A 16,621-nucleotide genomic window follows, 5' to 3' on the forward strand; every position below is an offset into this window, starting at 1 on the left:
AGAACTAGAGTATGTCACGAGATAATGTATTTTTATTTATTATTATTATTTTTTTATTTTTTTATTATTATTATTATTATTATTATATATATTTTATATATATATCAGCATTCAGCACTCAATTCCCGATACAGATTATAACCATAAAACATATTTTAACCATTTTCAACATGTTCTCCTTATTTTGGGAATGTACAGTGGTAGACATTAATCATTCAAATATACTATTTTATTTGATATGGTGTGTTATTTTCACTATGAATAGGCCTACAGGTGTGGCTTGACTTGCCCCATTGGTGTGTTGTGTTGGCCACAAAAAGCACTGGTTTAACCAGTTCCTCGTGAATTAGGCTATATTGATTAAAGAAACCAGTTGCAGATGTGTGTTTTAATCAGTTGCAGCTGTTTATGCCATACTCAAGCATACAGATATTATATGTCAATGTCAGAAGTGCATGGCCGGCTGACACCGCTTAAAAATATGATCGGTGTCTGGTAATGAAATAATGTATGTTACCTGTTGTGACTTGTTGCCCTGTCTTTTCTGCTGTCTTATAATGCGAGTAGCCAAATGGAACCCGTGGGGCCCATGGGGGTCCTGCTCAGCGACCTGTGGAGGAGGTCGAATGGTCAGACGGAGGACCTGTGCGAGGAACTCGCAGAGAGTGCAGTGCGTTGGACGACCTGTGGAAGTCCAGAAGTGTGGGAAGAGGCCGTGCCCAGGTAGACGTGCACGTCAAATCATATGAACTACAGATGTGAATTTATGCCATGATAGATAGAAGATAATGTTGTATATAACACTACTTCCCAAACGCTGGGCCAGTACCCATTTGTGGGTCGTGGACACATTGTTATGGGTCCCTGAGGAGCATTCAGTGATTTGGAAAAAACCCTGGTCCGTCCCGGTAACAAGATGTGCACATGCACACGCTCTACAGTGGGGGGACCTTAGAGTGTATATGAATAGAGACGGCACCCGGAGGAATTAGCATGGTTTAGCTTGATTTTGCTTAGGCTAATGGTTGGCTAATTCTGAGAGCTTAGGCTTTGGTTGGCTAATTTTGAGAGCACTGTCTTAAAAGTAGGGTCACTGGCGGCAACTATAAAGGTCCTTGCAGACTGCTGCAATGAAAAATGAAAAAACACATTCCATTTGTTGCAAATGAATGGTTACATCTATGACTGGGTGTACACAACTTAAATATGCACAGCAAAATCCTCAGTATTAATTTAACTCTGAGAGTGTAACCCATTTTTCACCCCTGTGTCAATTATCTAATGTGATCCTGGGCTCTACACACCCTCCGCCAACCTAGTCCTCATATATGGGGGACATGGGGAGAGCAACGGACTTGAACTCATGCTTCCTTCATGCCTGAGTGTCCAAGTTGCTCCTCCTGACAGGGGGGAGTTTCCCTGGTTAGACGCAGCGCGTGGAAGGAACACGTTATTCCAACCAGTTCCTTTCCCCTCCATCAGGCTGGCCAGGGGGAGGCAGTTTAGAGACCAGGATTACTGCATGTTTTTTGTGAGGGTACCTACCCTAGGGGACACGGGGAGAACATGCAAACTCCACACAGAAAGGCCCTTTCGCCAACGCCACCTCAGGTATGGGCACTGATGAGCACCCACAGCGTCCCGAGCGGGAATCGAACCCAGGACCTTCTAGCTGTGAGGCGACAGCACTACCAACTGTGCCACCGTGCCCTGAGAGCGTGACTTTGATCTGTTATTTCTTTACACGTGTGTTTGTGTCCTGACATCTGTTTCTCTCTCCTTAGCTAAATGTCAGCGTGTGTGTGCTGAGGGTCGTCCCAGCGAGGACTGCAGTCGGTGTGTCTGTGACGGCCACTTGTTGCATGGCGAGGTCTACACAGTGACTGGTGTTCCAGTGGCAGGTGCCAGGGTGGCGCTGGCCAGCCGGCCAAAGATAATCCGCGCTCGGACAGATGCCAAGGGCCGGTTCACCCTGCCAGGGGTCTGCTCCTCTAGCCTGACTCAGCTCTCTATCAGAAAGGAAAAGTTTGCACCGGCTACCGTCTCCACGTCCAGCAATACCACAGAGTCATCCTGGGTTCGGGCTGTGCTCAAGTCAGCTGGTGAGTATCACCGAGTTTAAAAGACCATACCAACCAGAATAGCAAAACGGTAGAGTTAAGGTCTATTCATAGTCTGGATTTTCGGTGAGGTGACCACCGCTCCAGTGGTGAGGTGACCACTGGAGCTGTAATAACGTGGAGCGGTGGTGAGTAAAAACAGAGAGAAGTGCTGGGGAGAGCGGTGGTTTGCTCTTCACCGCGGCTCTGTGACGTCATGTTGTAGTTCGGTGGTCACCTCACCACCGATAAATCAGACTATGAATAACGCTTTAGGGGCTGTAATGAATTCACTTGTGAACAATGCAAATTGATCTACAAGATAAAGCAGTTAATTTATTGTGGTACAGTCCATTAGCAACTTTATTTGTAATCTTTAGGTTATTTATAATGTCAGTAAATTGAGAGTGAGTGTTGTCATTTATATGGTCCTACAGAGGCAATAAGGGGCATCCATTAATGGAGCATATAGTCACCTCCTACTATATGGAAACACACATACGGTATATACATGTACAGTAAATATAGTAGTGTCATAGACTGCAAGAGGAAAGCCGAAGTAGTCTGAAGCAGCTCAGACTACACACCTCCATATGGATAATATGTATTCGCCTCTGCAGTATTTCAGTCTACAATCCCCGCACCAACCATTTTTCATAAGCACGGAGACCAACAAGAGTTTAGGGTTTAAGGCTTCATTGAGTTTTATGTGTTCTGAGGACCCTGTGGTGCCATTTACCACAGTCAGAGTGAGGTCCTGAGGGCTTCTATTTCCTTCTGTTGTCTGCAGAGAAGCCGTACATCGTCAAACACCCAGAGGACAAGGTGCGCTATGAGGGAGGACGTGTACTGTTGTGTTGCAGGGCAACAGGAGCGCCCACGCCCGACAAATATTACTGGTGAGATGACGTATCGCATTCTCAACTTTTAAAATGACAAATGAGTAACAGTCGCAATGCTAGTTTGGACCTTGTGTGAAACTGCCAAGTGGAAGCTGTTGTGCGTGACTATGCATGCATGTGTAGATTTGTGTGCCTGCACAAACATATGGAAACTGTTTTAAATGTTTGGCTGGCTGGCAGCTTGATTGAAGTGTGTTCTTCAGGACGACTTAGAGAAACTCTGCTCTCCCTCCTCTTTGCCCCCACGCCTGGCTCTTTCCCCTGCCATTCAGGTACCATAATGGGACTCTGCTGGACAGGAAGTTGTATAAGTATGAAGAGGACCTTGTACTGAGAGAGCTGAAGCGTGAGCAGGCAGGTCACTACCATTGTAAAGCCAGCAGCTCTGCAGGCAGCATCAAGTCCTCCCAGGCCTTCCTGACAGTCCTTGGTACGTACAGCATTGGGTCATATTACCATAAACATGTTTAATGGTTTAATTTGTTTAAGATGGGTGTCAAATAATTGCATGGCTTGTCTCTGGATCTCCGATGTCATATTGATTATTATGGAGGGACTGTGGCTTACTTTGAGACTACTGGCAGTGTGCATAAGACATTTGGCTCTGAGCGGTCCAGTGGTTTGAGAGATTAGCCGCTTGTAAGGTTTCATTTTATTTCTTCTTATTTTTTATTTACCCAGGGTTGTAGCTGAGCACTACCAAGTGCTGATTTCCAGCAACACCCCCCCACCCACACACTCACACAGACACACACAGACACACACACACACACACATACACGCTCTTCTAGACAGCTCGCCCACTAGGTGCCACGCAATAAAGACAGCAGACAAAGCCAGTTGTTTTTACCTGAGATTACACATTTTGACAAAAATCCTGGAAAGGAGCATTGGTTGGCACATTGAATTTCATTATACAAAGTGCAGCTGCAATGGCAATTGAATATACATCTTCATGGGAAGTTCCAGCCAGCTGATCCACTGTGGACCTCACCTGAAAGAAGTGAGAGAAAAACGTGCTCTAGCTGTGTCATTTAATAGAACTATATACAAGGAAAGTACGTAAGATCAGAAACTATTTAGACTCCCAGCATCTGGGTGCTTTTGGAGCATTAAGTTTTTATTATGTTTACATTGGTTGAAATGGCTCCTTTCTATAAACAAAGATTCTTTACTGTGAGAGATGGCCCCTAGACACTGTAAAACCCTAAATCCAACTTCTCCAGAGCTCCATATTACACATACTGAATGGAAATCCAGGATTGTCTATAAATCCTGCTTCTTTTTTCAGTGGTGAAGTCAGACAAGTCCGTTTCCATATCCGTGTGGGAGAGATATACACTGTGCATATCCCACAGGGGCTTGTTATAGCTTGACAAAAAGTTTCTGCGTGGGGGTGTGTTAAATCAATCTACCCCAAGCCTCTTCAGAAGAATCACTGCCACACCTCCTGATGGTGTTAATACAGCTTGGATGAAAACCCGAAAATAGATCAGTGTGATCTCAGCACGACAAGGCAGCTTTTGTTCATTATTAGCCACTTTTCATTCAAATATAATAAGCTATACGTAGAGTTTTATTTTCAGATGAAATACAAAAGGGTCCATTAATGGTATTCCGGAGTAATCAGACAGTTCCATCTCTCTGCAATAATCAACTTATTTGGGAGATGGGGGTTTTAACAAGAATATTTGACGGTAAACCAGACCATGATATCATGCACATTAATAATTTTGCCAATGTCTGGCTGAACAATAATTCTTTTCTTTCCAGTTCCCATCTGGATGGTTGGTAAATAATGTTCTCCTCAACTTCATGTCTAATTACCACATCGTGGATGTTTCACAGCCCGACTTGGCCCGTTACGCATGTTCTCAGTTGCGTTTAAAAGTGTGTGCGTTCATGTCTGATTGCGTGCGTGCGTGCGTGCGTGCAAGAGAGAGAGAGAGAGAGAGAGAGAGAGAGAGAGAGAGAGAGTACATGTCAAAGCCGTACATCGGCTTTTAGAGAGAGGGGAGAGGGGGAGAATTTTTTTGTATGAAGTTCTTGTTCTTAAGTTACAGAACAAGCTGAATCTGTATTGCAAATTAAGCCCCTGCGTGGGCCCTGGCGTGCATGAATGTAACCCTTCCCTTTCCCTACAGCAAATGCAAAGCATAACTCTGCCATTTCTATACAAAAAATAAAACAATATTATTTGTTTGTACTGTATTTAACATTATCTTAAAGGGAAATACCTAAAATATTTACAACATTGAAATACGTCATTTATATAACTTTGAGTTGTAAATAACAAAAGGTCTGTTTAGCTTAGAACTGGAGTTCTAGAATTGGGGTCATGTGATGAGTGTCATCACGTCGTTGTACTCTTTCGGTGCGTTCACACGGGCAGATGAGACCATGTGAAGACGCGCTGTGAGTTGATTTGGAGCAACGTCATGTCGCTGGCTTCCATTGACAATGAATGGTAGACTGCATCCTTTAATCTGCCTGTGTGAACGCAACATTTGGCTTGCAGAATAGACCGACGTGATGTCACTGATCACATGACCCCAAGATCTAGACCTCCAGTTCTAGGTTAAACAGAAGGGGGTACTTTTTATTATTATTTCCACGCAACAACTCAAAGTTATCTTAATTACATAGTTCAATGTTGAAAATGAGTGGTATTCCCCTTTAATCCCCAGCAACATTACAGCAATAATATTACTGTGATAGTATAACTCTTAGTTTCCATATAATTATGTGTGTGTTGCTATGTATCAAGTGTAAATATATTCTGTGTCGGCACTAATTTATCATTTGTTGTGTAATTCACAGCCAAAGGAACACCAGCATGTAATTCCACCCCGGAGAATCACTTAATCAGGCTGCCCATGGACTGTTTTCAGCCTGGGACTGACTCCAAGCATTACAATGCTGGCCGGTGCCCCCACAACAAATGCGCTGGCTCCTTGGATTTTGATATGCGCTGCAGAGATGGCGGTGCTTTCTGCTGTGCCGTTGAAAGCATGGAAAGTCAAACCATTGACTGTAGGAGCTACAGCTTGCCCGTCCGTGTTGTGTCCAAGTGCAGCTGCCAGAAGTGTGTTGAGCCAATTGTAATGGTTCGTGGCAGAGTGGTCTCAGCTGACAATGACGAACCACTTCGTTTTGGACATATCTACATTGGTAAAGAGCGAGTAGGCACCACTGGGTACCAAGGCGGTTTTACACTGAATGTTTCTCCAGAAACAGAGAGGCTGGTGGTGACTTTTGTTGATCCCACACTGAAATTCATTGACACTCCAAAAGTGTTCATCTTTGACAAGAGGGGAGGGTCCATTTACCATGATGTGAAGGTGATGAGAAAGCAGACACCAATTGATATCAATGCAGGGGAGACCAACACCATTGAATTAGGTGAAATCCAAGGGGAGGATCCCATAGGCCAGTTAGTTATCCCCCCCAATTCCTTCCACAGGGAAAACGGAGAGATCTATGAAGGAACTGTAAAAGCCAGCGTCACATTCATTGACCCCAGAAATATCACGACAGCTGCCGCAGCCCCCGGTGACCTCAACTTTGTGGATGCTGAGGGTGACATGCTCCCACTGAGGACCTACGGCATGTTTTCTGTCGACTTCAGAGATCAAACAAACCAGGAGGTCCTTGGAGCGGGTGCCGTCCAGGTCCTCCTTGACACACAGCATATCACAATGCAAGAGCATATCCCCAAAATGAAGCTGTGGTCCTTGAACCCAGAAACAGGGGTCTGGGAGGAGGAGAGTGAATTCAGCTACACGCAGAGGACCACTGGTGGGCCTGGGAGGAGCAAACGAGAGGAGCGCACATTCCTCATAGGCAACATGGAGATCAGAGAACGTCGGTTGTTCAATTTGGACGTGCCTGAAAACCGGCGCTGCTATGTCAAAGTCCGGGCCTACATGGGTGACAAGTTCCTCCACACCGAGCAGCTGGAAGGCGTTGTGATCAGCCTGATAAACCTGGAGCCCAAGCCTGGCTACTCGTCCAATCCCAGGGCATGGGGCCGCTTTGACAGTGTGATAACTGGACCCAATGGGGCCTGTTTACCAGCGTTCTGTGATGCCCAGAGGCGTGATGCTTATACAGCTTATGTCACAGCGATGATGGGAGGGGAAGAACTTGAGGCGGCTCCTTCTACCCCTAAGATGAATCCAAATATCATCGGAGTATCCAAGCCATATCTGGATAAGTTAGACTACCAGCGCTCAGACCATGATGATCCCGCCCTGAAGAAAACAGCCTTCAGGATCAACTTGGCAAAACCCAACCCAAATAATTTGGACGAGACCAATGGGCCAATATACCCCTACCGGAGTTTAGTAGCCTGTGAAAGCGCCCCTGTTGATGCAAACCATTTCAGATTCTTCCGAGTGGAAAAGGACAAGTACGAATACAATGTCGTTCCCTTTCAGGAGACTGATCTGACGACCTGGACGGGCGACTACCTCTCCTGGTGGCCCAATCCCCAGGAGTTCAGGGCCTGCTTCATCAAGGTCAAGGTGCACGGGCAGAAGGAAGTGATGGTCAGGTCCAGGAACCTGGGAGGAACACACCGTGAGACCAAGGGAACGCTCTACGGCATCAGAGACGTACGCAGTACCCGGGACATGAGAGAGGCCAACACCTCGGCAGCCTGTGTGGAATTTAAATGCAGTGGAATGCTGTTCGACCAAGCCGAGGTGGACCGATCTCTCGTATCGGTCATCCCACAGGGAAACTGTCGCAGGATTAACACAAATAGCCTTCTACAAGAATATCTCACCAAACATCCACCGGTGGTTCAAAACAATGATTCCTTTGCATTCAACATGCTGGCACCGTTTGATCCACTGGGACATAACTATGGCATCTATACGGTCTCAGACCAGAACCCGAGGGTGGCGAAGGAGATCGCTATTGGACGCTGCTTTGACGGCACCTCAGATGGTAACTCCCGGGAGATGAAGTCAGACTCTGGAGTAGCGCTGACTTTCAGCTGCCCGGAAAGGAAAATCAACAGGGAAAGCCTCTTCCAGCGTCTCCAGACCAACCCAGCACAGACCCTCTCTCAGATGGCCAGGGATATGAGGGAGTCCGAGGGACTGCAGGTCCAGAGATCGTCCACCCAGGTGGTGGCCTATCCGTCCGAGCAGCAGGGCAGAGCCCAGCGACGCAGAGCCAGCTCTTCAACCAGGAGGAGAGTTGTGCGCACACAGCAGACATAGATCTGAGGTGGGTAGAATTTAATGGATGAGAGTCACTGTGTGTGTGTGTGTGTGTGTGTGTGTGTGTGTGTGTGTGTGTGTGTGTGTGTGTGTGTGTGTGTGTGTGTGTGTGTGTGTGTGTGTGTGTGTGTGTGTGTGTGTGTGTGTGTGTGTGTGTGTGTGTGTGTGTGTGTGTGTGTGTGTGTGTGTGTGTGTGTGTGTGTGTGTGTGTGTGTGTGTGTGTGTGTGTGTGTGTGTGTGTGTGTGTGTGTGTGTGTGTGTGTGTGTGTGTGTGTGTGTGTGTGTGTGTGTGCGTGCGTGCGTGCGTGCGTGCGTGCGTGCGTGCGTGCGTGCGTGCGTGCGTGCGTGCGTGCGTGCGTGCGTGCGTGCGTGCGTGCGTGCGTGCGTGTGACTGCGTGTGTGCGTGCGTGCGCATGTGTGTGCGTGTGCCCCAAACCAGCAAGGCTATACTACACAGTATACTGTTTGGAGCTTTTTCCATTAAGTATCTGATTTCAGAGAGTACAATAGAGAATGCCAAAAGGGATGCAAAATTGCAAATGCGAACAGATAGATTCTCCACTGGGTTGGAGTTAAGCATTTTACCACATGAGGACCATAGAAGAAGACATGCAGCTATGTTACCCCTTATCCCTAAACTTATTTGCCATGTTGCACTATTTTAAAACATTTTAAAATAGTTCAAATAGCTGATCTACAAGCTCACAATGTGTCAATGTAGATTGGCTGAACTATATTTGGGTTGGGCTTTCTTGAAAATGTAGCAATGATACTATGATACCGACCATATATACTGGCAAGATAGTGTTAACAATTACATTAGAACAATTAAGGACAACTTTGTTTTTTTTTACAACAATGGTTCATTTATTAGTTTGTAATGATAATAATTAAAAAAATAAATGTATTGCTTTCTATCGTTTTTTTAACTGAGGGGCGGGGGCATTCAGTCAATTGTCTTTTTTGCAAAAAAGCTACAAATCTGGGAAATAAATCAATTTTAATGGAGTTGGTACGTCCTGAAACTGGAAGACACAACCATCGCATTAAATCTAACTTAGTGCCTTTAATTCTGTGAGTGGACAATTCTATCATTGTTTCAAAGGCGCTGAAACTGTATGCCCATACTGTATAATATAAGTCACTTGACAATAACCATTTCTTTTCATTTCTAGGATTTGGGGATGGAACTGAAAAAGTCACCCATACAAACAAGCCAAGGAACAAGGAAGGAAAAGCCATTCTTGGTCAGTCTGTTGATGATGGATATGAACTCTGTCCTGTCGATGAAAATAATAAACTGAGATGGACAGCAATCTAAAAACCATTCAGAACAACGGAAATTCATTGGTTGAACACATTCATTAGTACTTACTTGAAGCTTGGCAACAAATATCAGAATTAATGTGCTCCTTCTAAAAGACATGCATTACTTGCTTGTACTGTATTCATTCATTCATTTGTGTTTTATTTTTTATATATTTTTTTATTTAATTGGCTTTAATATGCATAGAAAATGAAAAAAGATTAATCAATTGTTGGAAATGTGACCTTTACAATTCTGATCTTGGCATTCGATAATCAACCATGCTGACACCCATTCTACAAATGTCTGTTCTGAAAAACATGTTACTAGAATCAGTGGTTCTCAAAACGTGTTACTAGAATCAGTGGTTCTCAATCTTTGAAGCAAAACAAAATAGCAAACCCATGACAAATGTTTTCTCAGTCTTAATGGGTTAATGCTTGAAGAAACCAAATGTAACTAAGGCCTCACTCACTCATAAATACGTAGTGGAGTAAAAGTACAATTATTTGCCTCTGAGATGTAGTGGAGTAGAAGTAAAAGTACTGACAATTTGACATACATATATCAAGTAAAGTAGAAATACCTCAAAATTGTACCTAAGTAAATTTACTTAGTTACTTTCCACCACTGCCAAGCCCCAACCACTTCACCACTGGCAGACACTTTCTGTTGAACTTATACAACCCTTTCAGATCAGAGGGAAGAAAAAATGGCATTGGTATTATCAGTAGATAAGTATCAGTACTTTTTTTTAAATGTGGCTGAACATGTTTAAGAGAGAGACACTGGGGATGCATTTTTTCAACAACAACAAACAACCATTGTCCTACACACATTCCACATTATTTCCTCACTCAACAATCCTTAAATATATCCCTCAGTATCGCTTTCTTATGTCGAACCAGAAATGATAACTGGTTCAGAGGCTTTATTGACACCGATGTTGCTGTTTGGTGTGGGTGACTGTTATAATCTCTTGAAGTGCAATAATTGAATAACATTTTAACTTGAGAAACCTTGCAGCTCAAACCATGCAGCCATATATGTACATAAAGGGTTGGTATTAAGCAAGAAATCCTTCAGTATATGGGAGGAACTTTGTCTAGGTATTTGCAATGGATCTTGTACAGGATTTATCTGAGTGAATTTCAGCAAATAATTGTAATAGGTTGGTTTTTGGGTCATTCTTTGACATTGTCCACGCCACCTACATTTTATGTACCTTTTAATATCTTGAGGCATGACTCAGTACACTGCAATTAGTACAATACACAGTAACTTTGCAGCTTCAGAGAGCAATCAATTTCCTGTCAATTCAACCCTCAATGGAGTCTTCCCTTGAGCTGGGAAAAAAAAGAAATATACTCAAACAGGATATTTTCCGGACTATGATATAGATACCATAGTTCCCGATTTGGCATTAAAGTAGCAAGTGGAAAGACATTCAAAGAGGACTGTTTAATTGGAGTTTCTAATCGGAAACAACTTCACAATTTGATAATACATTCAGACTTGAGAGTGCCTATGGGTCTCTCTTTAGACCAATGGGGGAAACTCAAGCTGAACTAATCCAAAATCAAATGATGTGAGCCAGTGGTCCATGGAGAAAGAAGCTTTGGCTGGAAAGTAAATACCAGTCTGTTGTTAATTAGGAAATTAATTATGGACACTCTTAACCCTTAAAATAGTTTGACCATGACTTTCATAAACAGCCAAACAAATTAATTTCCAAGATGAAGCGTTGTTTGTATACAGCTGTAAATCAGGCCCAAGTGTTGTGTGATCAAACATTTGCAATCGCCATAGTTCACTTTAGGAATAAATATAATATAAACAGAATTCCAATAATGTTAGGACTCTGGGAAATCATTCAGAAATGTTCAGGAGTGAGGACTTACGTCAGTGGCCAATCTTGAGTGAAGAGCTTCCTGTCGCAGATATAACATCCGGGCTGTGTGGAGGATGACAGTAATGTGTTACAGGTGTAGGGAGATATTAAGAAGCAATGCTGTGTCACTTATGGATTCTCAGGCATTGAAAGTGGTAACATATGGAGGAGTGTTGAACGCTTTGACAAGAGAATTGTTTTGTTTATGTGGAGAAGCTACATTAGAGTTTGAGGGTCAGGGTGACACTAATAGCCGGGGTTAAGTATTTACATACTTAACCCGCTAACATAAGAATATAACAGAGCTATCCCTTCTTTGTTTTGTGAAGAAATATGGATGGAGTTGATGATCATTTTGTAATTTGAATGAGGAAAGCAATCCTATTTAAATGTTTGTCTATTTCTCCAAGAATGAAGTGGAATAAACTAAGAATAATACAAAACAAAACATCTTATATGAGTTAAACCATATACTTCTATATGTCTAGGCCCCCTCCTTTTTCCCTCTACACCAAATATGTTCAACAAGCTTGCAACGTGTTATTTTTGCCCCAGGAAAGATCTGCCAAATATGTGTCATTTTGTGCAGATTTCCTTCCTTTTTATTTTCTTTCTGATGTTTAAATGTTTCATCTGTAATGACTGTGTAGAGATCAAACTTGTATCCCTTAATCAAGAATAACTAATACAACAAACAACAAAACTAACCAAATGAATGGAATTGCACTGAGGTCAAATATCACTCATGTAACATCAATTACGAAACACAAAGCACAGGGTTCTCAAATATCAGGACCCTCACCCACAAAGAATTTAAGGATTTAATTGTGCCTTTAGCATGAACAATCAGTCCTCGACTTTCCTTTAAAGTCTGACTTAAAAGAGACCATTATTCAGAAATATTTCTTGGCAGGACCACGCTAGGATCTTTCCACCATTGCCTGGACTGTAAAAAGAAAGCTGTATATTTGCAACCATACGCCAGCAAATTTCCAGGGCCCACCGTGGGTGTCATGTAAATTGATTTCTGGGAATACTCCCCGTAACCCCTTATGCAACATTAGTTATTGCATGGCATTGCTGATTTCTTTGTTTCACTCTTTGAACAAAGTTTTATGTGTACATTTTTTTGCATTTTATGAAATTTGCTATGAACGTGCAGAACACGGATTTGTAAATAAAAGTTTCGCTGTAAAGGTTTGGGGTGATCTGTCCTGATTCATTGTGTGCATGTATTATAAAGAGTCTGCACTGCAGGTGTATCACAGTGTTACTGAAGGTGCCATTTATGCAACCAGAAACATGTAACTACTGTATCAGAAAGAAAGGTGTACTGACAAAAGAAAATGACTTTCAGAAAAGGCTGAATTAAATCTAGGCCATATAAACAGTACCCTAGATAAGAAAATACCAACAGATAAGCCCAGCATGTGAACTAAACATGAGGTAATAGATAGCAAAGGGCTGAGATAAATGCTGGCTTAATTCCCCAATGTCTCAGGAAGCTGTGAATTCAATATAACCCCATAAACAACAAAATATTTGGAACCATCTGACTGCCAAAGATGTGAAAATCATTCGTGGACCATAGAGTCTGCTGGACACTGACGTAGATTGTTTCTACAAAAACACAATAGCTGCATCTCAATCGTGCGTATGTGCGTGCGTGTGTGTGTGTGTGTCGACTGTGTCCATTGGTGATGAATGAAAATACACACAACAGGGCCCCTGGTGTGCATATAGACATTCGCAGCCAATGGAATTATTATTGTAATAAAGGCACACAGGGGAAGCACAGGGGAGGAAAGCTAGAATGGTGAGCAACACTTTCACTGACATGTTTTTGGCTGGACTGAGAAAACTGAGAAAAAGACTGAGAAAATGTAGTAGGCAGAAAATGTAGTAGGTGAGTGGTCTAACAGGTGTAGAAAATGAAAACACACATATAAATACTTTCACTTATGCATATACTGTACAAAATTCAATAACAGGAGATTTGTCTATTGTTTCTTTTGCTGTTGTTTATCTCTAGACGTTAGAATGTTTATGAACCACAATGGAAACAAGTCTGGCTCTTCTATCATTATCTATTTGGCCTTTTGAGAACAGCATGCACAGTGTCACTGGGTACAGAGCCTGCCTGGGAATCAGGAGGCCGCAGGTTCAAGTCCTGGCTCTGACATATTCATGAAAATATGACGTCCGAAAACATGGACTATAGTGTGTCGTTTTTTCATGATTTTCATCTTTTTTCCAAATCCTCCAAAATCACGAAAAACAACATGCTATAGTATGCCGTTCGAAACCATGAACTATAGTATGTCGTTTTTTCATGATTGTCTCCACCAGGCCGAAGGCATGTGGGGAGAGTATGTTTTGCACTCCGTCCATCCGTGTGTCCGTCCGTGTGTCCGTGTGTCCGTCCGTCCGTTAGCAGCTAATCTCGGCCACCGTTAACCCGGTCGATGCCAAATTTTGCACACACACTGCCAACGATGAACCTCTGCCCCAAACTTTCCAGAACAGCCTGTTATAGCGCCACCAGGAGGCCGCTTTGTGCAAAACAAGTTTTTGCACAGTACACCTACAGATTTTGTCCAAACATCACGCAAATTGGTACACAGTCTCTCTAGAGCCATTCAACGAAACGGGTCTTTCAGATTTCTCAGACTCCATCCTGATTGGTTAAGATTGGCTTCCAAAGTTCACAGGAGTGCTCAGTTTCAAACAAAATGCTGCAAATCATGAACACATCGCATGATTTCCTTGAAATTGTGCACCCACATTCCCACTAGGCCGAGGACGAAATGCCACATGAACAATTTCAACTCAGCCTCAAGGTGGCGCTATAACTGGCCGAAAAGTGTTTTTACCTCTAACTGCACGAATCTGTGGATCACTTTGTATGCCAACTCCCTAGAGGCCAAGGAAAAACCTTTGTCTGGAATTTTTCACATCTGCTCTTTATAGCGCCACCAGGAGGCCCACATATGTAAAACACATTTTCTATTATTACTCCTTCAGATTTTATCCAAATTTCACGCAAATCGGTACACATGATCTCCATAGTCATGTGATCAACACAGGTTTGTTTGATTTCTCATATTCCAAAATGATTGGCCACGATTGGCTCCTACAGTTTTCAGGAGTAGCAAATGGCCACAACTCCTCACGAGTCAACGCAGCGTCCGATTGCGATGAAACTGTGCACGCATATTCCCACTAGGCTGAGGAAGAATCCTGGTGGAGACCTGTGCCGATTGGCACTTTATCTAGTTTTCATCTGTTTTTCAAATCCTCCAAAAACACGACATGCCGTCCGAAACCAAATATGAGAAATGTATAACTTTGGCATGCTACTAGTCCTACATACTTACAACTAGAAACGCCATTCAAACCTATTTAGGTTCATCTTACGGTGGACATGTTTGCCTGAAAAGGAATCTTTGAAATGTTTCAAAGTTTTAGAAATATAGTGCTTTCAAATTTACAATGGGGCTCAATGGCAGACATTGGCACGTCAACATTTACTTTCACCTAGAAACTCCATTCACACTTTTTATTATTCGGCTTACTGTGCAGACACATGGTGGAACTTTTTACTTTGAAATGTTTTGTAGTTTCTGAGTTATTTAACTTAAACGCCCAATGCATTCTCTATGGCAATAGCACAAACTTTGGCATGCTACTAGTCCTACATACTTACACCTAGCAACCCCATTCTAGCCTACTTAGGTTCATCTTAGGGTGGACATGATTGCCTGAAAAGGAATCTTTGAAATGTTTCATCGTTTTAGAAATATAGTGCTTTCAAATTTTATAATTTTACAATGGGGCTCAATGGCAGACATTGGCACGTCAAAAAAGCACTTTCACCTAGAAACTCCATTCACACTTTTTATTATTCAGCTTACCGTGCAGACACATGCTGGAACTTTTTAATTTGAAATGTTTTGTAGCTTAGCAATAGCCGGCTATTAGACGTCCATCGTTTGTTTATTTTTTTATTTATTTTTTAATCCTCATTTTTCATCCTTTTTGACCATCCCACTGAGCAATAGCCGGCTATTAGAAGTGCGTTTAAAAATGGGATAAAAAACATCTAAAAATAGACGTCTAAAACACGTCTATTTTTGTCTCCACCAGCCGAAGGCATGGGGAGAGTATGTTTTGCACTCCGTCCGTCCGTCCGTGTGTCCGTGTGTCCGTCCGTCCGTCCGTGACCAGCTAATCTCAGCCACCGTTAACCCGGTCGATGCCAAATGTTGCACACACACTCCCTGGATGCCAACCATGAACCTCTGCCCCAAACTTTCCAGAACGGCCTGTTATAGCGCCACCAGGAGGCCGCTTTGTGCAAAACAAGTTTTTGCACAGTACACCTACAGATTTTGTCCAAACATCACGCAAATTGGTACACAGACTCTCTAGAGCCATTCAACCAAACCGCTCTTTCAGATTTCTCAGACTCCATCCTGATTGGTTAAGATTGGCTTCCAAAATTCACAGGAGTGCTCAGTTTCAAACAAAATGCTGCAAATCATGAACACATCGCGTGATTTCCGTGAAATTGTGCACCCACATTCCCACTAGGCCGAGGACGAAATGCCACATGAACAATTTCAACTCAGCCTCAAGGTGGCGCTATAAGTGGCCCAAAAGTGTTTTTACCTCTAACTGCACGGATCTGTGGATAACTTTCTATGCCAACTCCCTAGAGGCCAAGGAAAAACCTTTGCCTGGAATTCTTCACATCTGCTCATCCTGGTGGAGACCTGTGCCCAGTAGGGCACTTTTTCTAGTTAGACGTGTTTTAGACTTCTATTTTTAGACGCTCGTCTAATAGCCCATATCGTACGGCATACTGTAGTATGCCGTTTTTCATCATTTTTGAGGATTTGAAAAAAATAAAAAATAACGATGGGTTATATAGCCCAACGTTTTTGGATTTTTTGATTAAATTTTTTATCCTTGTTTTTCATCATTTTTGACCATGGGCTATAGCCCATACTGTACGGCATACTATAGCACGCAGTTTTTCATCATTTTTGAGGATTTGGAAGAAAAAAAAAAGAAGAAAAAACGATGGGTTATAGCCCATCGTTTTTTTTTTTTTTTTTTTTTTTTTAATCCTCGTTTTTCATCATTTTTGACCATCCCACTGAGCAAAAGCCGGCTATTAGACGTGCGTT

The 16,621-nt window shown here is 42.8% G+C and overlaps 1 protein-coding gene across 1 annotated transcript in view; it reads left to right on the forward strand.

Annotated features, from left to right (window-relative positions):
• The window catches only part of cilp2 (cartilage intermediate layer protein 2), a 34,187-nt gene extending 21,558 nt beyond the window's left edge, over positions 1-12,629 (forward strand). The window contains exons 5-10 of the mRNA XM_083766940.1: positions 568-723; positions 1,785-2,102; positions 2,890-2,998; positions 3,274-3,431; positions 5,822-8,239; positions 9,408-12,629. Coding sequence (XP_083623066.1) covers positions 568-723; positions 1,785-2,102; positions 2,890-2,998; positions 3,274-3,431; positions 5,822-8,232 — 3,152 coding nt within the window. The 3' untranslated portion in view covers positions 8,233-8,239; positions 9,408-12,629. The remainder of the gene's footprint in view (positions 1-567; positions 724-1,784; positions 2,103-2,889; positions 2,999-3,273; positions 3,432-5,821; positions 8,240-9,407) is intronic.
• The last annotated feature ends 3,992 nt before the right edge of the window (positions 12,630-16,621 follow it).

This window comes from Protomyctophum parallelum (assembly GCF_964188405.1).
Source record: "Protomyctophum parallelum genome assembly, chromosome: 6".
In the NCBI taxonomy this organism is placed as follows: domain Eukaryota; kingdom Metazoa; phylum Chordata; class Actinopteri; order Myctophiformes; family Myctophidae; genus Protomyctophum; species Protomyctophum parallelum.